The following is a 25,359-nucleotide window of genomic DNA, read 5'->3' as shown; positions in this document are numbered from 1 at the left end:
TGGTTTAGATCTAAATAAGGGCTTTTTTTCCCATCCTTAAGTGTTTACTTTCTAAAATATCTGTACTAGCTGAAATAATGAGATATTGCCTTAGCCTGTAAATATCTTGTTTTATCGTGTACCTTAAAAACTCTGATAGGTTTCATCCTGACCTTTGCACTGACACCTGGCCAATGCCTAGTTTGATCTGCCTCTCCTTTCCATTACACAATTTATGCCAACACTACAAAGACTAAAAGGAGCCTGTTACGCTGTTCTGTATGTAATAAAAGCTAGCTATAAGTACTATTCAACAAGTACTGTATTTGATATTGGCTGTATGTAATGAGTACAGCTCCGTCACATTTGAATTAGAAAGTACAAAATGTTCTTGCTCATTGTTTAATAGAGTTGCAAGGGATGTACCATTACAAAACAAACAGGAAACTTTTATTTAAGTTCTAGATAGAAAGTGTAAAAAACCCAAACGTTTAACTGGTAGTAGCAGAAACTTAAGAGAAATTATTATGTTTTTGACTTTACTCAAGTGTTGTGCTTTTTCTTATGGGACATTCTCAACAGCTATGAATTTCCTTGATGTCTCAGAAATTGCATTATGCTCAAGTATCTTGGGTAAATAATTAATTCCACCTTAGGAGGAGATCAGTTTGTATTAGTCATTTGACAGTAACACTACTCAGATTCCCACACTGAGGCTACAGATGTTTGCTGACCTTAGGCAAAGGGGGTGGTTGGCCTGCAGGAAATACAGCCAGGTTCCCAGTCCAGCCCAATCCCTGCCTGGATTACAGGGCAGCCTTTATCGTGGGAAATACGTGTGTCTGTGTGTGAACAGAAGTGGGCAGGAAGGGGAAGTACTACTCCTCCTCTTTAAATTAAAAAAAAAAAAAACAACCCACAACTCTAGAATTAAACCTTGAAGCATCAGGATGCAGATGACCGAGAGGATGTTCTAGGATTTCTGTTCCTAAATGCCTTGTTATCATTCATGGGTGTCGGAGTTTTTTCGTAAAAAGAGCAATGACTTCTGGCACACACATCCAGCTCCCGCAGCCTGCCCGCCGATCGGGGTGCTCTCCTGCCCCAGCCCGGCTGTCGGGGCAGGTTGAGGGGGGTGTTTTCCACCAGCAGTTGCTGGCCTGTGATGATTCCACCAGGGCAGGCACCCGGACTCCATGAAGTATTGAAACTGCTATTTCTTAGAGCGAACAGAAAAGGGAGGATAGTAGAAGTGTCGTGTCCCCTCGGACGCCGGGAACCCAGGGCTGTGCAGCACTGGGCTGGCAGGTGCTGAGGGCGCAGCAAGGCCCGGCCGAGCCATTGCAGGATTCCTCTCCAAGGGAAACTCCCCGCACCCTTTCTGCTGCCGAACAGAAAGGATGTTGAGGCGGGGCCCACTCAGCTCGACGGTAACGCCATCGCCGGCTCCCCCGTGTGCAACGGGTCCTCCTGCCCCCGGCGGGGGGCGGCGCCGGGCCGCGCTGCGTGGCGGGCGGCGAGGAAGGCTGGCGGCGGCCCCGGCCCCGGCCCCGGCCCGGCCGTGCGGGGGGGCCCTGCGGGGCGGGCCCGGCGTTCGCCGTGTCCTGGCAACAGCGCGAGACGCGCGCTGACGTCACCGACCCGCGCCGAGAGCCGCCGCCGCCACTGCGCCTGCGCCGCTCCCCACAGCCGGGGCGCGCGGGGGAGCGGCCTCGCCCCGGTGCCCGGCGGGCGGCGGCGAGCAGGATGCGGGGCCGCAGGGGTGAGGCGGCCGCCGGGGCCCTCGGTCCGCGGCGGGCTGGCGCGCCGCCCGCAGTCACGGCGCCCTGAGGGGGGGGGGGCGAGGCCCGGGCCCAGGGGAGGCCGTTGGGTGCGGGAGCCCCGGGCCAGGCCCGGCCGCCGCGCTGAGCCGGGCTCGCGGCCGTCGGGGCGGGAAGGGCCGGGCGGCGGTTACCCCGGGGCGGGGGGGGGCACGGCGGGCCCCGGGGAAACGGCCGGGGGGGCTGGACCCCGCCCCGCCGCGCCGGGCGTGACGCAGCCGGGCTGGTGCGCGTGGCCTGGGCCGAGCCCGGCCGTTGGGAACGGGCAGGGCGTCGGGGGAAGGCGGCGGCCCTGCCCGGGCCGGCGGGGGCTGGCGGCTCCTCCTGGAGAGACTGGGAAGGGGGAGGCTGGTGGTGCGGCCGGCCTGTCCGCCTGCGGCTCTACGCGTTTCTGATCGGGAGGAACACGCGAAAAGAAGCACTTGTGCAGGCATCTTTGCAGGGGGGTTGGTCCAAACTTTTGTGCGGCGCAGTCTTACGTTAGGAGTTCAGTGCTCACACACGGCGCTTTGTTTCCTCAGGAATACTGCGCTTCAGCTAGAGGGGACACAGAAACTGGAAGATGTGGGATGGGCTGTACTTGAGGGGCAGAAGGTTATACCGCAGAGAAGTTGTGGTTCTGTGTACCCGCTGGGTGCGAGCTCGGCAAACGCCAGGGCTAGGCAGCGGAAGAGGGGATGATTGCAGGGGAATTTGGAAGGAGAAAAGTGCCTTGAGTGGGAACACATCCATCTGAGAATAGAAATTGGTCAAAATTCGAACATTAAATTAGAAATGTGTTCTCTTGTGTGAAATACCAGAATAATTCATAGAATGGTCTGATACAAACTCACTTTGTGTGCTGTGTTTTTCTTACACCGTGGCAAGATTTTGACAGCTGTAGACCATGTTCCTGGAGTTTCACGCCCAAGTGCAGCTATACGTACGTGCAGGATGAAGTTCTGGGTTTCTGTGATGTCTCTTATAAGGTGTTTGTAATGCACATAGTATCCCACTGCTCCATACTTAAGGTTGATATTCTGCAATTAGCTTGCTGTTGCAGACCTCTATCTTTAGAAGTCTTAGAAGGGTGTGAAACTACTGGTTTGCATTGCAAGTGACAAAAACAATCTGCATGCCTCTGGTATTTCAAGACAAAAGACCAAAGAGAAATTCTAGGGGAATGTCAAGTGAGAGGGATCAAGGGGAGGGAATGAATAAAGACTCAGAATCAGAAGGCATAGGGTAGATCCTTATGCAGGCTTTTGGAGAAAAAGATACAAGTGTAAAGGAAAGGTGAAATAAGTTAGAGAGGTTTGAGCAAGTCAGTTCTGCAATACATCCTAAAGTAGAGCGTTTTGTGCAGATAGGGAGATTTCTAAAGGGGTTTATACTGATGTGGATTCCTTGGCTTACCAGTTTAAGAGTGCTGTAAGAGTTCTTTTGATCTGCCAATGTCAGTCTGATGTCAGAAAGCTAACGCTTAATGTCTTGTCTGTGTATACACATTTGTCCTGGTTTAACCCGGATAGGGTTAAGTTTCCCCAGCAGTGTGGGAGGAAGCTCTAGCCCGGTTATTCATATGCCATGCTGACGTCATGTCCAGTCATGTCCAGGCGCTCAGCGCGGGAAGAATCGGTGGTCGCGTGGGGTTGGCGCAGCCGGGTTTTCTCTCACTGCTCTATTGGTAGATATTTTGCCCTGTGCATTGTTATTACTGTTATTCTTATTGTTATTGTTGTTGTTTGTTGTGTTGCTATTGCACTGCTGTATTAAACCTGTCCTTATCTCAGATCGGGGCTTTGTATTTCACTCCCTTTGTGGGGGAGGGGCAGCGGCCGCATGGTCTCAGACCCCGGCAGGGGCTAAACCATTACAACATTGATATGCTATTTGTAGACCTTTTGACTTCTGTGTGCACAAATATTTAGGAAAAACAAAGATTGTCTAAATTACCATTGTTGTCTTAAGATTTTCTTTCCCATTCCGTTGGACATATTTATATGTGTGTGTTGGAGGAGGTGAAAAATCTGTATGAAAAAATTACTTAATATAAATATTGCTATAAACAGAATAATATATTTTTCTTCAGTTGTTAATGCCATATTCCAGTCTCTTCTAAGTGTTCTGCTTTCTTTCTGATTTGACTGTTCAGGTTGAGTTACTGTAGAATAATTAGACTGGTTAGTGGGTAGCTAAACTCTTACACTAAAAGAAATGAGGGAGTAGCCATTCATAAAACACACAAATGTAACTCTCTAAAATATCTTTATCAGAGACTCTACAAGTGAATGAGAACTTCTTTCTACGGAATTGAGGTGAAGAGCTTCACTATGGGTCAACAGATTTCAAACCACACACAAACTGTAATTAACAAGTTGCCAGAAAAGGTAGCAAAGCATGCCTCTTTGGTTCAAGAAAGTGGTTTCCTAACCTATGAAGAGTTTCTGGGAAGAGTAGCTGAACTTAACGATGTGTAAGCCTTACTTTGTTTTGTTCTTTTTTTCATGTTTTACAGAGAACTTGTATGCAATATAGTCTCCTGTGCTGGCTAAGCCAGAACTGGCCATCCAGTTTTGAAACGTTTCCTTCAGTTCTTAAAGTTGCTACAATGGTTGTAATTACACTTCAAAACCAAAGCCAGTTCTCCTCCTTAAATTCGCTTTTCTCCAATACTCTTCTTCCAGCAAGTGTTGCTTCTCTCTTAGAAGTTCACAAGAGATAGACTTTTAGCAGTATCTTTTTGTTAGCATTAACTGTCTCCCTCACTGTTCTCGCCTCCACCAGCCACCTAAAGATGCAATGCTGCTTTCTCTCTCCCTATCGCTTTTGGGAGGAAGTAGCAGTACGAGCCCTACAGAGACAGCACAGCTCTGTGAGGAAGGCAGCACCTGAGGCAGAACTGTCTGTGACCGTCTCTCCTGCCTCTGTGGATGGGCAGTGTTGTCCCTCATTAGAGATGTGCCTTACTATCTGACACCAGGGACCAAGATAATCCCAAACAAAAGGCTGCATAAGTAATTACGATTTTTCATAACCTGCCTTTTGTTTGACTGATACATTGATGGTAAAAAGAAATGAACAAAAAAGCAGAATTGTCATTTTTACCCAGTATTTGTAGTATAAAATGGTACGAAGTGGAAACGTACGTGCTGAAAAGGGGCTTTGTAGCATGTGACTTTTGGTAGCCTTTGATGTTTAATGTTCATTTGTATTCAGTTTAGAAATTGTCTTGTAGAGTGACCTTCAAGAACAGATAACTGTCTTCTGGGTAGACACATAAATAGATTTTGAAGAACATTATGTTCTCTATGCCTGAGAATCTGAGCATAACACAGTATAATTAACTCCAAAATATTGTTATTCAAGGCTTTTTTTATTTCTTTACAGTTCAGCCTGAATGTAACATAGTTTGTTTTGATTCTTACAGAATAGACCTTTGTGTCTGTGTTCCATTAAAAAAAATAAACAAAGATCTCAGGGTCACCTGAAGCTTTCACCTGACTGCTTCATTATTAATATATATCAACAAAAACACACCTCAGCGGCATGTGTTGGTACTTGCATGCTTTTCTTACATATGTGGTAAGGAAATAACCTTTTTAGATTGGACCACAAGATTGTATGATTACTGCAATAAATAGTGAAAGTATATATAAATTAAAATGTCTATAAAGGACACTTTCTTGCTGATACTGGATCAAAAGACTTGCACATAATTTTCTGAAATTTACTGTGCAATTTAAAGTGAAATGGACTGTGTAATTTATACTTAATGATATGCTAAGAAGGTCATTATTCTTTCATTTCATGTCTCCAGGCAATATTGATAAAATCTCTTTAAGAATGAAGAGTACATAGGTGAACAATAAATAATACCACAGTGGCTGAGGTTGCTGATCTTTGCATGTCTAGCACATGATGTAAAACTGATAGTTTCTTTTTTTCAGTACTGCAAAATTGGCTTCTGGACAAGACAAACATCTGTTATTTGAAGTGCAGCCTGGTTCTGATTCTTCTGCTTTCTGGAAGGTGGTCGTTCGGATAATATGTACTAAAGTAAGATTGTTGAAAATTTTAATTTGATGGGGTTTTGTGTACAGATATTTGAGGACTGTCACTTTTACTGGTAAAATCCAACACCTGCTACAAATACTTTGAGTATATATTTTGATACAGATGATGTATTCATGGATACTATATGAGATAAATGACGTCTAAATTCTAAGTTTCTGCAAAAAGCAGGTTAACAAAAACATTTTCGTAATGAAGTTTAAAGGAATGATCTCTTCCAATGGAGCGCTTACAGCCCATTAGTTATGAATTCAGATGATTTGTGAGGTCGAGTCATGGCAATCAAATAGTACAACACACAGAACTACATAGATTGGTAGTAGTAGAATTTAGTCAGCAATTCCAAGCATTATTAGTTGAGCTAGTGTAACCATATATATCCTGATTCCTTAGAAAACCAACGTAAAAGTTAAATGTTTAACTTAGTTTGAAGACCATGACAAAACTTAGTAAGTTTGCTCTTCTTAATCAGGAGATTTTTCCTCTCTGTATCCTCTCAAGTAACATCCTTCAACGGTCCTGAACCCACTCAGCAACTTTAACAGGCAGCTTCACTCAAGCCAACTCTCAAACTTTGTTTGAAACTAACAGTTTGTAATTTTCTGTTTGCTGTAAGTTTTCATTAAGGCAGCCATCATTGTAGGCTGTTTTAGGTTCAAATATGAAATTACTATTTTTTCTGTTCTTTGTTCTAAGTTTAGCCCATTTTTTAGGCATTAGGTCCCTACTCACAACTTAATTCATTTGAGTAGTGATGGTAATTGTCTTGCCCTAAAAATGTATTCATCATGATGAAACAGCTGTGTTTGCAGGTCCTAACTCTTACTGAAGCAGGCTGCAATTTGCTGACATAGTGATGGACACTTGGGAAGGTGGCTACTGCCATGAGAATTGCAGTGCATTAAAAGAATTTTGAGCAATGTCAAATAAAAATCTGAGATGTAATTGTAAACAATTCTTATATCTTAAGATAAATAAAACAAGTGGCATCGTGGAAACTTCCAGAATCTTGAACTTGTATCAGTTCATTCAACTTTATAAAGACATCACCAGTCAAGCAGCAGGAGTTCTTGCACAGAGTGGTACTTCTGAAGAAGCTGCTGAGAATTTGACGTCTGTGTCATCTTGTCAGGCCAGCTTGTGGATGGGAAGGTATTTTGATACATTCTAGCTTCTGACCACAATTACAACATAAATACTTTGGAAGTTGTGTGTAAAACCTGAATTACAAACACGTAAGGATCAAAACCGCAGGCTCTTGGCAGATGCAGACTTTGTATCATCACAAACATAAAGAGCTCTAATTCTCTTGGTGCTACCATATCTTAGCTTCAGAGCGGTTGTTTCAGTGATCAGTTCTAATATAAAATCATAATCAGTTCTAATAAAATCTATATAAAGGTATATGTTGAATCTCCTGAATAAGGAAATGGAATCAGCTGCAGCTACAAATCTAGGGGTTTTGACAGTGTTTGTTTAAACGGATTTTGTTATTGTTCCACTTAAACTTTCTCTTCCTCTTTTACATTTTGGCATGTGAAAGTTCCCATCTGTTGCCACTAGAAGCTCATCAATTATAGTAATAATTTAACTTGTAAGACTGGAAAAATGTGAACTGTCTCACACATGTTGACATCCTGCTTTGTTAACTAGAGGAAAAACAAAAGACTGAGGTCAACACCTGCAATAACTTCAGTTCAAACTGAATCTAACAGCAAGAAGCTTGTCACCCTTCCCTGTGTGGAAATGTTGCTACCAGTAATTCCTTACTTTTAACTTTCTGAATTAGTTCAGAGTTCTAACTCAGTTTTAGTGAGGTAGAGATAGGTTTTATAAGAAAAAGTGGTATGGTTCTCTGTATCAACCAGTGAAGAGCTGATAGCCAGTTATTTTAACAAAACAAGTTGCTGAGGTAGTTAACTGTCTTCAGAATGTCACTTTCCAGCTGTGAGAAAGAGAAGGGGGTCGGCTGTGTTGTCATTCCACAGATAGAGCCCACTGTTTTTTCTAAGTCAGTGGATTGCAGAATGTGGTTTTTTCATTTAATTTCCTGGTTTTGGGGGGAACAAATAATCTTAAATTGCTGGCTGTTCTGAGTTATTAAAATGCTAGAATTAGGTAGCAAAACATGTTTGGGAAAGCGTATTTTCTGCTCTTTCTCAAAGATACATGGTCATACTAGAACACACGTATATCTGGAAATGGCCTTTTACTTCAAACAACCAAACCTAACAAACGCAGATGCTTCTGCAAAACAAGTTCATATATTGCTAAAGTCAGTGAGTTGATGTAAGGTTTCCTAGGAGAGTTTCTTTTTCAATTTTCAGACTTTGAGATGGGGATGATGAGCATCCTTTGTGTTTGTAAAGTTCATTGCTTGAGGTATTATTAGACAAATAACAACAAAAGAGTATACTTTTCTAATATGCTGGTAACATGCTGGAATTTAGTGAGCTTGTATCTTATCCAAGTTTTTCAAGTCATTAAGGAAAATACAAGCTGAAGCACCTTCAAGTATTTTACACTGAGGAAATCTTCTGTTTTTCTGTTATATTCTCCCATTTGCCCAAATTATTCTAAGCTTTAGACATTTTTCAGCTCTGCAAGAGCTAGCTGTCACTGTCCAAAAATAGCAAATATTATCTGTTTCATTCTTCTTCTTCTTATCTTAACTTCTTCCACTGGAATAATACCCCGTTTTTCTAGATCATCCACTTCCTATTTGGTGCATTCCAAAATATCCATAAGTTGTTTGTCCTTTCTGATAATGAAGAGACAAACATTTCCTTAGTTTGTCATTCTTGCATTTTACCGTTTCTTCAGGAACTTAGTCCTATGGCTAAACCTTAGGTTCCAGAAACTTTATAAGTAGGGCATCCTTTTTAAATATAATTGCTTGTGTATACACCAGCAAATCTCAAAAATTGAAGTTTTATCAAAGGTTAGAGTTCCATGGGAGAGGAAAATGAAAGGGGGCAAGTCCAAAGCACATAGTGAGCTAATCAAAAGCCAGGTTTTTTGGAAACTGTTGTCCTCACAGTTTGCGAATCACCATCTGTAATTATGCAGAAAAATCTCCTAGCCTTCTAATTTCTCAAAAAGCTAAGTGAAAAGAAAACCTACTGAAGAATAAAACAAAAGTTGGTTTTATTTTGTTAATTGCTGTCCATTAGCTGGCTAATCTGTACAGTTAAAAAATGAGTCTGTGTTTGACAAGCTCCCAAGATACCTCAGCAAAAGCAGTCTGGTCAGTAGCTGTTCAGGTGGGCTGTCTCTCCTGAAATGCCATTCGTTCTAGAATGCTACCTCTGTGCCCCAAGTCACAGAGGGGATCCCCAAATCAGGATTTTTGGAAAACCTAAAAATTTCAGAACATATACTTAGCTGTCTTGGAAGTGAGCCATGGCTGTAAAATTAGGGAACTTTACATGTCTAGTTAGGTCAGTGAAAGCTGAGGATTCTCTACATCTTTTCATGCTTGAGAAGTCTTGATAACGCAAATATTTGAGTTACTACTGTTAGGAACTTTAGATACAGATATCTATTATTTGGGAAAAAAAGAATGAAGACAGAGAAAATGAAAATGTCTGTCCTGAGGAGTGACCTAGTTTTTAAACTTACGCACACAGACGAACACCTGGAAGCTTATCTGGAAAAGCCATGGTAACAGTCAACTTGAGAGAGAGTCCTGATTTGAGGGAAGAATCATGAGGAATGTATTGCAAGCTAAAACCAGCCTTTTCAATCTAATGAGCAGTTTAGCTCTTGGCATTTTGATGGCATGTGAAAGTGAACACTCATTCTAGTAGTGATCCTCTCAACACGCATGTTTTTATGTAGGATATAAGCCAGTACACAGGAAGTTGACAAAGTTCATTATGAAATAGCTCAGCCTGCCACTGTGTGGAAAGAAGGCAGATTCTTCTCTTGTCTTTAATGTCAGCAGTGTTTCTGTTCTTTTGCCCAGTCTTGTGGTGTGTAACAGCTACAACTTCTCACACTTCCTTGTTGGTATGAAAAAGGATTTGCATAACCCTTTGCAACACCAAAAGCACCACATGACACAAAAAAGTAAATGCATATTCTAACTTAGTTTAGTTCACTTACTGCTGTTTGTTGGTAGCTTGAGGTTGTGCCTGCTGACATAGGCCGGGATGATGCGTCTAGTCCATTCACAAAATTACGTGTTCCTTGCAGATAAGCACAGGTGTTCCTTTATGTCCATCACTAATTCTTATGAAAAATGTGGTAACTAGTGTAGTTACTACTAGGGCACAAATATAAAACTTACTGGTTATCTGGGAGAAAATACTGTCTTCTTTTCTGCAGGGTTAAGCAGTTGACAGATGAAGAGGAGTGTTGCATCTGCATGGATGGGCGTGCTGATTTAATCTTGCCGTGTGCTCACAGTTTCTGCCAGAAATGCATTGATAAATGGTAATACATATTAAAGGATATTCATTATTTTATAGTATGTACTGGTTATCTGACATGTTTTGGTTTGGTCTGACAGATTCCTTAGTTCCCATATAATTTAATGGCTGAAGGTATTTGCAAGTTAATGTACCTATGATACATAGATACATGAGTAAAATCAGACTGCAGCAGAAGGAAAGGATTTCAGAATTTGTAAACATCTTATGAAGAATTTAATTTTGAAAGAAGAGAAGTGAAAGTGCTTTTCAGCGTTTGCTTTGTAATTTATCTCTTTTTATTCTTGTAAAATTAAATCATTGTATTCTTGCTCGAAAACTAGAGAAGACAGTATATGCTGATGCTGGCATGTTATGCTTCACAAAATCTCATTAAAAGCTTTTTAAGGAAAAAATCAATAGTTTGTAAGACTGTAAGTACGAAGGCAATTTGGACTGTCTTATCACTTATTTGGGAAATAACTATCAGAGGGATTTTTTTCCATGTATTATGATTTCACTTGAAATGAATAGTATACAGTTTACTCATTTAAATATATCAGACTTTTCGAGGAAAAGATTTTTTTCTCAATAGCAACGCCTTCAAATTTATGTATAACGTGTATCTTGGAGTATATGTTCAGCTTCATAGTAAACTGAACAGCTTTTCAGCTTCTGCATCTGTCTGATACACCAGTTGTTGGAAAACAGAAAAATTGCTTTGTGGAGAAGTGTAGCTCATCTCTGACCGTGCAGAAGACCTATAAGGATTAGGCAAGTGTTCTGGCAGTCTAGCATTATTAGGTGGTACAGATACTCTGTTAAAGGCTTTTTTTGACTATTTTATGCAAATGATTATGCATTTAAGTCACATAATTTGTGCATAAGAATTTGTTTTGTGGCTTTTTCAAAGGCTTAGCAAGGAAATTACTCTTATAATACCATGCTTCCACAAGGAAAAGTGTAGTAAAAATCACTGGATCTCAGAGTGTAACTAGTCATCTCTTTTCTGGGAAAATATTGTAACATCTATCAGCAATACAGGACTTAGTTTAGTGACTGTGGTGGAGAGCAGATTTTATTCTACTTTGGGTAATGAATCAGCTGAACTCTTAACTAAGCTCCAGTTATACCGTTCTTTTTTCTGATACTCAGTTTTTAAGGTTCACCTCTTATTAACCGAAGCATATAACAGAGGCTCCCAGCTCAGAAGCGTAATTGTTTGGACCCCAGAGTTAGTCGGTGGAGGGGGAAGGGACCAATTCTAAACTTCAGTGGGCTGAATGACCCAGGAAGAGGGTTTCTTTTTCTCTTTATATAGGAAGCTTACGGGGACTGGGTTCTCAAGTACCTTGGCTGAATATCTAAAGATAGGAAGAATTAATTTAGACCGTAGATTTCCATTTAAAATTCTGGTCAGGTAGCTAGATGCATTCTGTTTAACCTAAGCAAACTTGGTAATGAGGAACGTGACTCCAAACTTACCACATTCAGAATTGTTGGCCAATCTTCCTCACAAAGAAGTTGTTTTTAAAAAAATACATAGGAGGTCTAATCCAGTTAACCTGATCATTCTTGGAAGTTCTCACTGGGTTGTTCTGTTTGGGGTTTTTTAATTTGTTTGTTTGGGAGCTCTTCTGGCTTTTTTTGGCCAGGAAGAGACCATCAATGAAAAATACTAATTTCTCTGGCTTCCTGACAGGAGCGATCGTCACAGAAGCTGTCCTGTCTGCCGTCGGCAAGTGAGTGGGGCAGGTGATTCTTGGGTGGTCTCAGATGCACCCACAGAAGATGATATCGCCACTTACATACTTAACATGGTAGATGAGGTGGGCCAGCCTCACAGACCCTGATACTGGCCACCAAGCTGATAACAGAGAAGCACTTGAAGCTTTTGTTTCCACGAACGTCTGTTTTTTTACCTCTCGTTGCCGTTCTTCCACAGTCTTTTACTTTTCTTCTTGGCTGCTGTGAATCTACGCTGCTTTTTTAAAACCACAGGTTGTATGAGCCAGTGTATGTGTGTGCAGTCTTAATTATTAATCTGTATTTTCAGTAAACTCTTTGATCATTAACAAAGTTTAACAACAACTTTTGATAGTAATTAACAGTTCAACTACTAGATGAAGCAATTTATAACAGCACAACTACAACTGCTAACTGCTGTTGGCACATCCCAGTGTACTGCTACAGAAGATGAACCATGTCCGATGGTTTGACTTCACAGTTCTTATCCTTAAAAGCACTCCCTCTTAGTTTCATGACAAATGTGAATAAAGATGATGCGTTAGCACTAGTGGTTATTAATTTGAAATTTTACTGCTGAAACTTGAAGATGTCCCACTGCCGGTTCTTCAGTAGCCAGTTATTGCTGCTTTTAGTGTTTATAGGTACTGATTTCAATCTGATCTGTTACAAATTTTAGTATTAAGTATTTTAAATCTGTTTTGGAGAGTGTAGGCAGCTCTGTAAGTGTACTTGTGCACTCCCTTTATTCTTCTAACAAGATTTTCTCTTAGAATATTTTTTAAAATATATTTATCACAGTCTTATTAGCTTGGAGACATTAAACAGTTTCATACACAATATTAAAAAAAAAGTAAATCGGTTTATAGTTTCTTGATCAAGAACAGCCAGAATTATTTTTAAACATTAGGCACGTCTGAAGAAAATGACTTAATTTGAATTAGGAGTTAAGGTGTAGTTTAGTCTGATGCTGTGGTTTTATCTGCTTCTCTTGAGTTTTTGAAGTGATGAAATCAGAGTTATAAGGTATACTAAGAGTTATAAGCTGATAATCTAAGTAGGGGTGCTGTGCTTTATACCTACAAGTGCAATATGCTTTTATGTAGCAGGGAGAAACTTCTACTTTAATAATAATGTTGCTTGCAGTGAGATGAGCATGTGACAACTTGGGAAAAGGGATATTACACCTGGAGTGCCACAGTGTATTTCTATGTCTAGCAGAGTAAAATCTTTGAAGAGCTGGCTTTAGACAGACTAAAATAAATTGTTAGGAAACCTATCTTAAGCCCCTTTTGCATAAAGAGTGTTATGGAAATCAACTGCTATTGTAGAGAATTAATTAATGATTTTTTTTTAATATATATTAACAAATACTACTCTTTTAACATGAGGCTATTGAGTGAGAAACACTCAAGTGTAGCATTTGAGGGAGTATCAGCATAAATCTTGCTTACTGTAAGAGTGCATTTTTAATTACCATACTTGGTAAAATTCGGTGATGCTATAAGGCCTTTTCTCACAGACAGGTTCTGAACTGAAAGGCCTGTGCATATCTAGGTATACACATTTTGTTTTTTCTTAATTGGCTTCAAAATATTTTAATTATGTTGGGGACCAGATCTTGGGAATTTCTCTATTATACTTCTCTTTGTTAAGGAATATGCACAGCATATGGCACCCATTTGAGCTTGGCGTATAGCACAGTTGTCAAATTTATAAGACAGATAAGCAACGTACCCTTCTTGTGTGTATCATCTAAAAGCCACTGTGGCTTAGTGTGTAAATCTGTAATTTAACTATTGAAAAATCCATTTATGAATGTATATAGCTTAGAACTAATTTTTTCCCTTTGTTAATCCTTTGATATCAATGAGATACTATTCAGAAAAATGTATGGACTGTTTGGTTGCATATAGTTGTTACTTGGGCTGAAAATTACTAATGGTCAGGGGTTTTCCACTAAAATATTTGCAAATATTCCTAATCACATACCAGTTTAGTTTCCTTTTGCTTTTTCAGCTTGCATTAGTCCATGTTCAGAACTTTAACCTTTGAATTTCTTAAACTTTTTATATCACTGGAACAGAAAGAGCATCTAAATTAAGGCTTCAAGCTAACTTTATTTTTCAAGTGTTTCAAGAATTATACTTCTGAACTGAGATTTTATAAGTTGCCTTTCTGCTGAGAACTTACATGAACTTCTTAAAATGTAATTTTGTAATGATGCAAACAGGTTGTTAATTGCAGCATAATGACACTTGCAATTACAATATAAACTAATGCAAAAATTATTTAAATAGTGAAAAAGTAAACTTTGTATTCTGTACAGCTTTTTAAAATTAAGTTGCTGTAATTCATACTGCTGTGATATAGGTACTGTAATGTGTGCCTTGTAAAATACATGTACTGGATGTTATATGGGATAATAGGTACATTAATACTGAAAAACTAGTAATTTAGTACTGGTTGGTACTACCTAGGCTGAAGTGCTACATTTAGCAAACAATTTTGGAAAAGGAATCCCATTGGCAGGGAGATGTCAATGGGTTCCAGAAGCTAGACCTTGAATATGTGAATTACTGTGAATAGCTGTTGGTGGGGGGCATTAGAAGAAACTAAACTTTCTTGTGTTCAGTGCAGATTTCTTACAGGTTTAATGTGAAATTGTGATTTAAACACTATAGATTGTATTAATAGCTAAGGACATTCCAGCATATTAAACTTTGTGTATGAATTGTGCAATAAAGTTACTTTGGAAGAAATGTCAAAGTTCTTTTAAGATTAAGGAATGTCTTGGCTTTAATACCACAAAAATCTGAAAACTGGATTTTAATCTGAACGCAATGCCATTGTACAGGTGGTGTGGTTAAAAGTATGCCATTATGAGTCAGATGTGATGTTAACGAGGTATCTTAAATGCAGCTCTGCAAAAAAGACTCACTCTGATTCTTTTTTTTTTTTTTTTTGGTCAAAACAAATACATTGGAACATTATGCAGTGATGGGAAAAATGAAACAAACAACTTCTTAGAAGGACAGTATCGAGGAGCATGTTTGGGGAAAGGATTTATTTTTTTTCCCAGACAAGTGTGATTTACTTTTTTCCCAAGTTATTTCATTGCATTTCTGACAGTACTTTAAAGCTTAAGAATGCTAAGGTTTGGAGTATTCCTTCTCAGATTTTCCCTGGTTTTCAGTAAGCATTGAATTACATAATTAATGTAGGTGTTTCCTCTGTCTAGTTACTTGGTTTATCTGTTTGGATCTTTTGAAACCAAGTGAGAAACGGGAGAGGAATTCATTAACAGATCAGGGAATTAAAGTTGGAAGACTTAGCAGTTGTCAGACACAGCAGGGGGCAGGTGTACTTGAGGAATTAACAAATGTTTATATTTACTAGGTTTCAAGTTTAGACACCATATTAATGTAAGGTGTTTCTTTTTTTAGTGGGAAATGGCATGTTTAACTTAGGTATCTTTCCTTCAGAGAGAATTCCATATAGAATTATAAAGCTTTTCTAATCCATACTCATTCCAGCTCTGGAAACAAGGCAACCAGTGAGATCTCTGTGCCATAGGTTTGAAGTGAACTGTTAAATTCCACCCCTGTGTAGCTGTATGTGCCAAATGCATTATTTTTAGAAGGAACATCTTGGCTATGGTTCTCTGTGCTTTGTGTCCCGCAGGCTCCTGGAACAGTAGCCTCCTCAGGGAGCCTTAAAGATGCTTGATGTAAGTGGGAGCTGTATGTTAACCTGTCTGGCCTTAATTCTTGACACTGCATATATACAATTCTTTAATTTTGTATCCACTAAATACACATGCTCTGTAATGGAAGTAATTATATTGTGACTAATATTACAGTAAGGAATTATTTTGTTTTTCTGTTGTTAAACCATTCTTGAAGATAACATAAGGTTTTATCCTCATCTCTTTTAAATGGGTGAATGGAAGTCTGCTTTCTTGTGTGTCTTAAAAAATAGTAATTTCGAAATGATTTTTTTTACTTTTCATTTCTTCAGATGTGTGGTTCTAAGGCCCAGAATTTATCATACAGCAGCTTACTCTAAAGACGAGCATTATTCTGTTGCTGTGTGTAGCTGAAAGTACTCTGAATGGGACAGTGCTCTTGCCCAGTAAGGGCAGCATGTGATCGCCAGGTAATGTCTTTGCTGTGAGCTTGCCGAGTTCCAGTGAATGTTGTGTCTGTGAGGGGTCTGACAACACAGATTGTCTGTCCTTAATTAGCAGATGATTGCTTACCTATTGCTTGCCTCATTGACCTAACTATGTGTGGCAGGTGCATCCGCCCAATGAAAGCAGCTTCTTGGCTGCTGAAGTGTAGCAGCTCCTGGCTGCCTTTGTTCTCAGGGCCTCGTGGTAATTGGGGCCTTTGGCCAATGGGAGCTGCTATTGACTACAGGTCAGATTCACCTGGGTATCAGTGGAGTCCCCTGGCGGAGCCATTTTGAGCTCGGCCCCTGGAGCTGCACACTGTGGTCGAGGACTCTCCCCTTGGGTCAGGATGCTGCCCGAGGAAACTCCTTGAGGTGACTTGGGTCTGGACGCTGCTCTGAGCAGTCCTCGAGGGTGAGAGCTCTCGCTTGTCAGGTGAGTGATAGAGCATTCTGGGTTGCCCTTAAACCCTAGGGAGTTGTTCTGTTTTCCTCTCACAGACATTTGAACCTGTAATTTACGGAGAGCTAGTTAACTGTGTTAATAATTTTTTATTTTTGGTGGTTGGTTGCTCATTTGGGGTCCTCTGTAACACTATGGAGCTTGAAATATTAAACACTGGGCATGGGTTTTGTAGGCCTGAAATTAAAATGATCAGTTTTGTGAACTTGCATGGAACTTTGCCCAGTGTGACTCTGGTAGAATGAAGAATACTATCCCACGGGTAATTAAATGAGTGCTCTTCGGTGTTACTTAAGCCTTACTTAAAAGTACGAGGTGTTTTTACGAATTAAGTTTAACCTGCCCTTCTAGAATTGATTGTATGTGGAACAGGGTAGGGTTTTCATACAAGTCTCTGCTTCCATGCTATGTGATTCAAACCCACTTTAACAGACAGACCTACCAAAAAATATTTGTGTGAGATGGTACCCCTTAATCATGGTTAAAGATTAATGAAAGAGCAGTGTTGGTGTCTCGCTATTATATATATACTATTCTCTGTGCTGTTTAATATTGATATTTAGGGCTCTGAGAGGTATGGGAGAGAAATACATTCTTCAGTGACAGATAAGTCTGTACTCTTGTGCTTCACGAGTGCTGCTTGTGTACTGAAGGGTTTGTGTACAGAAAGACACGTTTTAATCTTCATCTAAAAAACTTTTATTACATTTCCTACTAATTTGTGTTAAACTTTTTCCTTAGAAGTCACTTTGACTCTAGCAGAATGTCTATGATGATATTAAGTATTTATTTCAATTTGTCATTTTTTGGCTTCTTAGTTGTGTTCTTTTTGTCAGATAAAGCTGTTCTGTGTACTGCTTAAATTGTTTCAACTGTGAGTGTCAAAACTGCTTTCCTGCTCCCAAATGCAGGTGTTTTGACTCTCAGTTTAATACCAAGATGAGGTGCCAGGGTGAGGAAGAGGTGTTGCACACTCTTACCCCTGATACCCAGTTTGGATGAGCAGGGGCCCCAAGAGGCTGGGGGTCACCCCTGCATGACAGTTTCACTTCAGGACTTAATGCCAGGTCTTCTGTTGGCACACATTAGAACAGCTGGTTTTCATGAACACTGAATTACTTTAAGTCAGCTAAGGTTTTAGCTCCTTCTCCTAAACATTGCTTATTATCTTCTCTATCATCTCCACTGTTTTTTTTCAGTTTTTATGCTGTGGTAGTCTTTAATTTGGGTTTAGTCTTCTGTACTGCTAACAGCTTATGTGCATAGGCTTTTAGTTCTACTTAAAGGTGGAGATCTTGAGAAACTACACTTTTACTGAGGCGCACACACACAAAAACCCTAACCATATTCTTTTGTAATTCTTTTGTAATTTATTTATTTGTGTAATGATTAATGCTTCCACAAGAGGCAAAAGATAATCGTCGTTCCCAGGCACAGAAAGAAAAAGCAGTTTTTACAGATATCCCTCCCCCCACCCACCTTTTTCAGACTTAGATTTTAACTAGGCAAATAGAACAGAAAGATTTAGCCACAAGTAAAGAACAATGATATGAGAAGATAAAGTAGCTCTGGGGTGAGAAAAAAAAATTATATTACCCAGTGGCAGAGCAAATGCTAAAGTGACATAACAGAATGGAAAGAGTATCACTAGAAATTGTTCAGATAGATTTGTTGTAAACATCAAATAACCATAATTAATCATTTTAGGTGAAAGTATAAAATGCTCTGAGCTAACAGATTTAAAGAAGTCTTGAATAATGTTTGGACCTTAACACCAATGAAATGATGAGAGAATAGGATGTTCTCCCATTCTGAAGAAACACCAGCAATAATGTGCTTCTAGTCCCTGTCTGAGTAAAACACAAGCTGTGGTGTAACCAGGTTTGGTCTCAACCGTGTTGCAGGGAGCAACTGCCCTGTCTTAAATTTGAGTAAATGTGTGCAACAGTAATTCAGGTATCAGTAACACTTCATTACAGACATACCCTAAGACTGCAAGGTTATTTTGAACAGCCATATGTTAGAACAAAAGTGAAACTTAAAGGTGAAATTTAAGAACTGAACTTGAGAATCAATAACTTTTGCCTAATTAAAAGATGACCAAAAGAGATGGAGTAGTGGAAGCTTGAAATAATGTCATTTTTTTCCCCTAATTATAACACTATTAGCTCAATTTATCCTTAAAAGCAGCACACAAGGAAGCACAGAAAGCAGAACCTGTGGTCATGGCCACTTGTGTGTTACTGTTACTATTGTCAAAATCTCCATTACTGTCCATTAACTAAATATTCAGATCCAATTTTGGTTTTTTCTTTAGTAAGAGCTACAGACACATTAGAACCTGATGTGTTTGAGGTAAGGAAAGCTGGAAAGGTATTAAACAGACATGAATTTGCTATAGTATTAAGAAAACTAAGTAAGAAATCTAAGTAACAACAAAAGCAGCATTAATAGCGATCTTCAGGTGAAACAATCCCAAGTAAAGCAGTGTTTATCAGATGAAAATACACAATTTAAATTCTTCAAACCAAGCATGTTGCTTATTCAGCCTGGACACAGATGCTTTTCTTAGGTAAATAATGTTATGTTGATAACAATTTATTAGTATGCTGTACTAATGAAAACAAGATGTCTGCATTTTATGCAGCTGAAAGGTTTGAACCACTGTTTTCAGACTTCATCCTAAGAAAATTACACTCACCAATCCTGATAATATGAGCTGTTGAAGTTTCTAACAGTGAGGCCAACAGGCATTGCTGACTAAGAACTTTGGACAATTTTATTCTCATACAGTTGCGCAGTGTGGCACGGTTTCACACAGGCTTTAGCTGCACAAGGAATGCAGTATCTGGCGCTTGTTGAACACTGCAGACGTTAGGCTTGGGCACTGAAGAGCCAGGGTCAAGTCTCCCGGCACCTGTCTGCAACCATATTCTGGATGAATAACGTCTGCAATCAGTGCAGCTCCCAGCATCACGCTGGCTAACGGCCGCGGTGACGGCATGGCCCGAACTCTGTTCCTCTGCTGCGGTCTCCCTTGGAACAGCCTTAACTTCCAGGCTGCTTCCTAAGGGTCTTTAGGTTTATTCTCTCTTACAGGGCTCTTAGAGGGCTGCACAGCTACAGGAGGTGATAGGGCATTCCTCCTTCCCTTACTTTGGTGCAATTTCCCTGCAATCACCATTTGGGACAGCAGGTACATTAAAAAAATGGCCTTGCAGGTATTGCTTTGAATGGCCCCAGCCTGAGGAGAGAGCGTATGTCTTCAATGCATATATACATTTATGCCATCAGTGAGTTGTTTGGTACTGGTGATGTCACAGCTGCTACTTCTGGCTGCATTTACAAGGGAAAGTGAGACCTGATCAGTTTTTGAAGGATGTAGGTGCCCAAGCCCCAGGAGAAGGGTCTGGCCTAGGAAATAGAAGTGGCCCAAGACATCTGATGTAGTAAAACAGGCAGGGTTCTAGGTCTAGTGAGGCTTGATTGGCTAGTATTCATTACTTCCTTTTTCTGCATTAATTCTGAATTCCTGTTCTAAGATGCCTAAGTTCCCTATGTATTATCTTAGATGCCCAGGTCTCTAACCGTAGGCTCAAGATCCTAGCTTAGGGCCTACAGGCCTTCCAATTAAGTAATGTTGGACTTAAAGGCATCAACATCCTCTGCTACCCCTGGACTCAAGTCAAATAGATGCTATCATGTTGTTACCTTTAAACCTTTCTGAATGAGTAGTAAGTGCCATCCATGAAGGATGATCAAATAGAAGAAAGACTGAAAGTTATAAATATTTCAGTAGCTGTATTTTACTAGCCACTCCATCATAAATAAAAAGTTTACCATAACATGATTTGAAATGACATAGTTCAGGTGGGTTAGCTTCTGTATAAATAGACTTCTCATTCAACGCTAATTGACTAAAATACAAACTAACACAAATGTGTAAAAAGATGTCAGAAGTAGGACCAGAACCCAGGTCTGGAGTTTCTACCACTGATTTATAAGAACACTTCCTTTGTTCAAGTAAAAAATTTCTCTTTATATGCAACCAAAATTATCTGCATAAATTTCCAAGTAATTTCAACTGGCATATCCACGTATTCCCCTTACAAAGCAATAAAAAAAGTGTTCTTAACTTTCAAGGCAAAGTTTTCATGATATAATTAGACTCATTATTAAAATGTACAATAGTGATGATTTGGACACCATGTTTTCCACTTACTAGATGAAAAAGTATTAATCTGCTGTTCTTCACAGACATCCTACATGACAACAGGAATTCATTCATTAGTCATTAAACAAGACTGCCGGATTTTATTTTTTCTTGTTTTCCCATATAACTGCTGAAACATTAAGATAAAAACTGTCAGAACACCTTCCAGAATGAAAGGGTAGCCTCAAAATTATGCACTCCATACAAACTGCTAATGAATGAAGGGTTAAACTTACAGGTGCTAAATGCCATGAGGGCTACTGAGCCTAGCAGGACAAACACAGGTGTGGGTGGACTGTCAGGACCTGCAGGAGCACAAGGTGCACCTCACAGATGCACTACAGATAGTCTCTGTTGGTTTCCAAGCTACAATATAGTGCACAGTTAAGACAGTATGAAACAAATATGACATGATTCTGAGTTTGCATTTAATATTTACAGAAATCTTACAAAGTCTGATGTTTGCAGAAACTGAAATTTTTGCAATGAGAATAACGTGGTAAAAGATAACAGCAAATGCTGTTTACCTTCCATAGATACTCTGTTTTTCTCTGTTCTGTTCAGTTATGTCTTGGTAGCATCAAAACAGATGATTCAATGTTAATTAGCATCTTATCCTGCTTAGGAGTGAAATGTTCTGGTTTCTTTGAGTTTGTAACTACTTCGACAGAGTAGAAATCTCTTCTGTTCTCATAGCATCAGACAGGAAACTAAGTTCATTGCACAATGTCTCATACCTGAAGGCCATCCGGATCTGTGCAACATTTGTCTTTCGAATGTCATTTCCCTCAGGCCCTTCTTTACAGTAATTCACCCCTAAGAATTTCTGCTTTTCCTGCGAACAGGATTAAATGTAAAAAGGAAGAAGTTAGTTCAACTGCTTTGATTTATTGTATACCTGAGTATTTCTTAGTGAATGACTCCAGTGCAAGTGAAAAGAGCAGCTTCAACCAGCTGGCCGTTGAACTCTACCTCAGAGTCTTAACCTGTTTTGGAGATTTTAAGGCCAAAGTTTATACGTATAATTACTCAGCAGTGTGTTGAGTCTGGCTTGCTAAAACCCTTTCTGCTACTGTTCGGTCTTCACTACTCCATCTTTCATGTGAGAGGTCAGAAAGAGGCTTAGGTTTCTTTTGTTAGTTAAATGTTGCACAAGAGGAAAATTAGTAGTTATCACTAGAGAACATAGGAAGAAACAAGAGAATATATTTGTCAAGCTCCTTCACATACCAGCTACTTAAGAAGAATGTTTGAAAGTGACATAGAAGAAAGGATGCTCTAAAGTAAGTCCTAGAGAAAGTCATGGATGTGTAGAATTTTAAAGCCGAAAGGAAATGTAATTTAATCTGACTACCTCTCTACACCAGAATATTTTCTGTAATAATCCCTTCCAAGCAAAAACACGTCTTGCTTATGACAGGTAGTTTGTTTTTACTCAGTGCAAGACATGATGTATAAAATTACTGGCAAAGGGATCTCACTCAAATAATTAAAGGTTTGGGACTGGAGACAAAACTGAGTATAAACAGCCACCTGGACTCTCTGCATGTTTGGGGAATTCCAGAACAAAGCTAATGAGAAAAAATGTAACGTTAATACTTTAATGTAAGACTGCATAGCAGATAGTTTGCGAATGTTGCTCAAAAAAAGGATAGGGATGTGCACAAATACATCACATAAGCACCTACTCTTCAATTGTCAGACTTCTGACTTCTCAGCTCCTGCCTGCCCTAATATTCACAAAAGAGATTTTTTCAGCCACAATTACCTTATCTGACAATCCACTCTGTAGCACGCTGTTTCTTGCTATTTCACACAAGTCACAGGTACTTAGTTTCCACACCTGGGCTGCAATAGCATATTCTTCCATGAGAGCTTCCTGTATCACCAAAATGTTTAATATTAAATGATATGTAAATAAGATGTAGATGGAATATGTACTCATTACTAATTAAGGAATTTATACATGCTCTTTAGATAGCTGTGAAAAATTAGAGGTTTAAGACACTTAGCATCACCATTATTAACGAACAGAATTGTTTATTTCAAATTTCCCAAGGGTGACTGTTAAATAATTAATAGGCACTGGGTATCCAGTTCTCTTAGTCTCAGAAATTGCAGCCTGCAGTCCAGATCCTGAGAGGCATTTATTAGGCAATTTCAAATGAGATCCCAGGGTATATAAACACCTTGGAGGATCTAGTTGTAGATCTTTAATGAACATGTACTTAGACAGATAGCAGGGCAGTTTCTCCTCACAAGGAAGCTGGGTCTGACTCTAGTGGGCTGTCACCGCTGACACTGGGCTGGTGCTGCGTTACATCCGCACAGAAAGCCCCCACAGCAGCTCTCTGTCTTTTCTAGCAGAGACATTTCATGGGCCAGAAGCGAGCCTGGGTGAAGCACACCAGACAACTGAGCTATGTACAGGCCACGCCGAGGCACAACATCACTCGGGGCAGTGCCAACCACAAAATTGGGGCATCAAAACCAGTGACCAGGCAGTTCTGTCCTGCCAGGCCACCCAAGGGCAAGAATCAGCTTCAATTTACTGAGCAAACAGCTCGTATGTCATCTTCAGAGATTCCACATCGTGGTTTTGTAATGTACTTCCCCAGATTTATTAGTAAGGAAACTGGACTTTCCTGGCACTCTAGAGGATTGTTTATGAAGGCTCAAACCTCCCTTCAGCCTCATCCTTCATTCTATACTTCAACAGCCAACACTGGAGAGGCAAGAGTACAAAAGAAACATAATTAGGAAGTCAGACATTTCCCTCTGAAACCTAACAGTGAGTAGTAGACTGAGAATGAACAATGAATGAAGTGACTGAAAGACATGAAACTTTATATCCTAAGCAATGATACAGAACAGCTTTCAGGTCATTCTGGGCCTACGTGGTACTGTTGCCGAATTCAAAGACAAGGGTTTTTGTAATTCTTACCTTTGTATAATGAAACTGCATAGGATCATCTGTGGAGAGAGAGACATGAAGTCCCTTATGTAGAAATTCCCGTAGTGGATTTTTTGAGTACTCCAGGAATAGGCTATTGTTACTAAGTGGAGACATAGCAATGGGTATTTGTGCAAGATAGTAAAGATACTGGAGGACAGGACTCTGCAAAAAACAAAAAAAAACCCAAAAACAAACAAAAAACCCCCAATCAGCATTTAATGGTACTATGGAATAATGATGAAAAAAAGAAGGTTTTTCCTTGGGTAAAATAGAAACAGCATAAGACCCCCAAAATTAGGTTGACACTAAACCAACTTCTTTAGAAAATACTTAAAAGTCTGAATTTTAAATGTTACTGATCTTTATAAATTATATTCTTCATTATATGTCATCATCTTTTTGAAAATATGGTGACTAATGGTACTGTAGATTAGTAAGTATATATGACTATTAAGGGCACTGCATTTGATACTAACTGCATAGCTTCCCCCAAAAGCTGAAAGTCACAGATAAGACATGTAAGAACTGCTAAGCAATTTGTTCTTTTCAAAACTTCAGTCCAATAGGTAAATTCTAGGAGCAGAAGTTTTAATTTATTAGAAGTCGTATGTTGCTATTGCACATAATATAAATAATCTGTGGTCACCTCATCTTTATTACAATTTTTGGCTTAACCAACCTGTGAATCTAACAAGTGTATTTATTATTATTATCTGCTATGCCAGGTTATCGCACCAGGCTAAGCAGGAGGGAGTGAAGAGAATGTTTTGATCACATACAGTCTTAGAACTACTCTGTCTGGGTCTGATTTTAGGAATTACTGCTTCGGAGCATAACATCAGACATGACTTTAGGCAAAATTTTTCTTAGTTCTTGGATATGTTGAAAAATGCAGAGAATTTTCCAGCATTAACCAGAAAATCCAACTTAGAGAACTCTTTCAAAAAAATCACAATGAACTCGGTGCAAGTCTGCCACCCACTGACAATGATTTTAATTACAAAACAGTGGCCTGGGGATAAATTGTATGATGGTTTCTATGAACAGATATGCCAGGAATGATAACATTTGTCCTGTTATAACAATCAAGTTGTATATAAAATATTTCTGTGTTATACAGCTATGTTAAATTTCGTGATCAAGTGACCCCAGTTACTCTAGATACAAATAATCAAAACCTTAATGAACTTCTGAATGAACCTTGAAGTACAGGGATGCCAGTCAAGGAAAATGATTTCTTCCTGTACAGAAGAAACTAGAGCTTTCCTTAAATTCTTCTGGGACCTAAACCAGAGAGTAGTAACAGGTCTAAGCAGTTTTTTCCATGTAACTTTAGCTCTGCTTGGAGTAACCAAAACCAGGTGCTGCCAAGTCACTGACACATCTGAACAGTTGATCTTTCCTACAAAGACAGTGCTTTAAAATATTCAATTAGGAAAAGCTGTATTTTTGTAGCTTAAATAAGAAATATGAAGTTCAGCTGAGCTTATTTATTTCACAGAATCACAGAATAGTTTGGGTTGGAAGGGACCTTAAAGATCATC

General features: G+C 39.6%; 2 protein-coding genes across 6 annotated transcripts in view; one reads left to right on the top strand and one right to left on the bottom strand.

The window, feature by feature from the left end:
• The first annotated feature begins 1,621 nt into the window (after positions 1-1,621).
• RNF141 (ring finger protein 141) lies at positions 1,622-14,779 on the top strand. Of its 2 annotated transcripts, XM_074884282.1 has the most exons (7): positions 1,665-1,741; positions 3,311-3,465; positions 4,055-4,254; positions 5,729-5,837; positions 6,823-7,004; positions 10,182-10,289; positions 11,967-14,779. In XM_074884282.1, exons 3-7 carry the CDS (start codon positions 4,070-4,072, stop codon positions 12,115-12,117), a joined length of 735 nt encoding a protein of 244 aa, XP_074740383.1. In that variant the 5' UTR covers positions 1,665-1,741; positions 3,311-3,465; positions 4,055-4,069; the 3' UTR covers positions 12,118-14,779. The 2 variants fall into 2 exon arrangements, with proteins under 2 accessions (XP_074740382.1, XP_074740383.1); XM_074884281.1 differs by lacking the exon at positions 3,311-3,465 and having other exon boundaries at positions 1,622-1,741.
• Positions 14,780-21,265: 6,486 nt separating this feature from the next.
• Positions 21,266-25,359, bottom strand: part of AMPD3 (adenosine monophosphate deaminase 3) — a 32,552-nt gene continuing 28,458 nt past the window's right edge. For 2 of the 4 annotated variants that reach the window (XM_074884280.1, XM_074884277.1), the window contains exons 13-15: positions 23,804-23,977; positions 22,628-22,738; positions 21,266-21,694 (exon numbers count right to left, since the gene is read on the bottom strand). In XM_074884280.1, the coding sequence (XP_074740381.1) occupies positions 21,518-21,694; positions 22,628-22,738; positions 23,804-23,977 (462 nt within the window). In that variant the 3' untranslated portion in view covers positions 21,266-21,517. Of the gene's footprint in view, positions 21,695-22,627; positions 22,739-23,500; positions 23,585-23,803; positions 23,978-25,359 lie in introns of those variants that run through there. The other 2 variants (XM_074884278.1, XM_074884279.1) reach the window with 2 other exon arrangements.

This window comes from Strix uralensis, chromosome 15 (assembly GCF_047716275.1).
Source record: "Strix uralensis isolate ZFMK-TIS-50842 chromosome 15, bStrUra1, whole genome shotgun sequence".
Classification (NCBI taxonomy): Eukaryota; Metazoa; Chordata; class Aves; order Strigiformes; family Strigidae; genus Strix; species Strix uralensis.
This window is presented reverse-complemented; position numbering and strand designations above follow the sequence as displayed.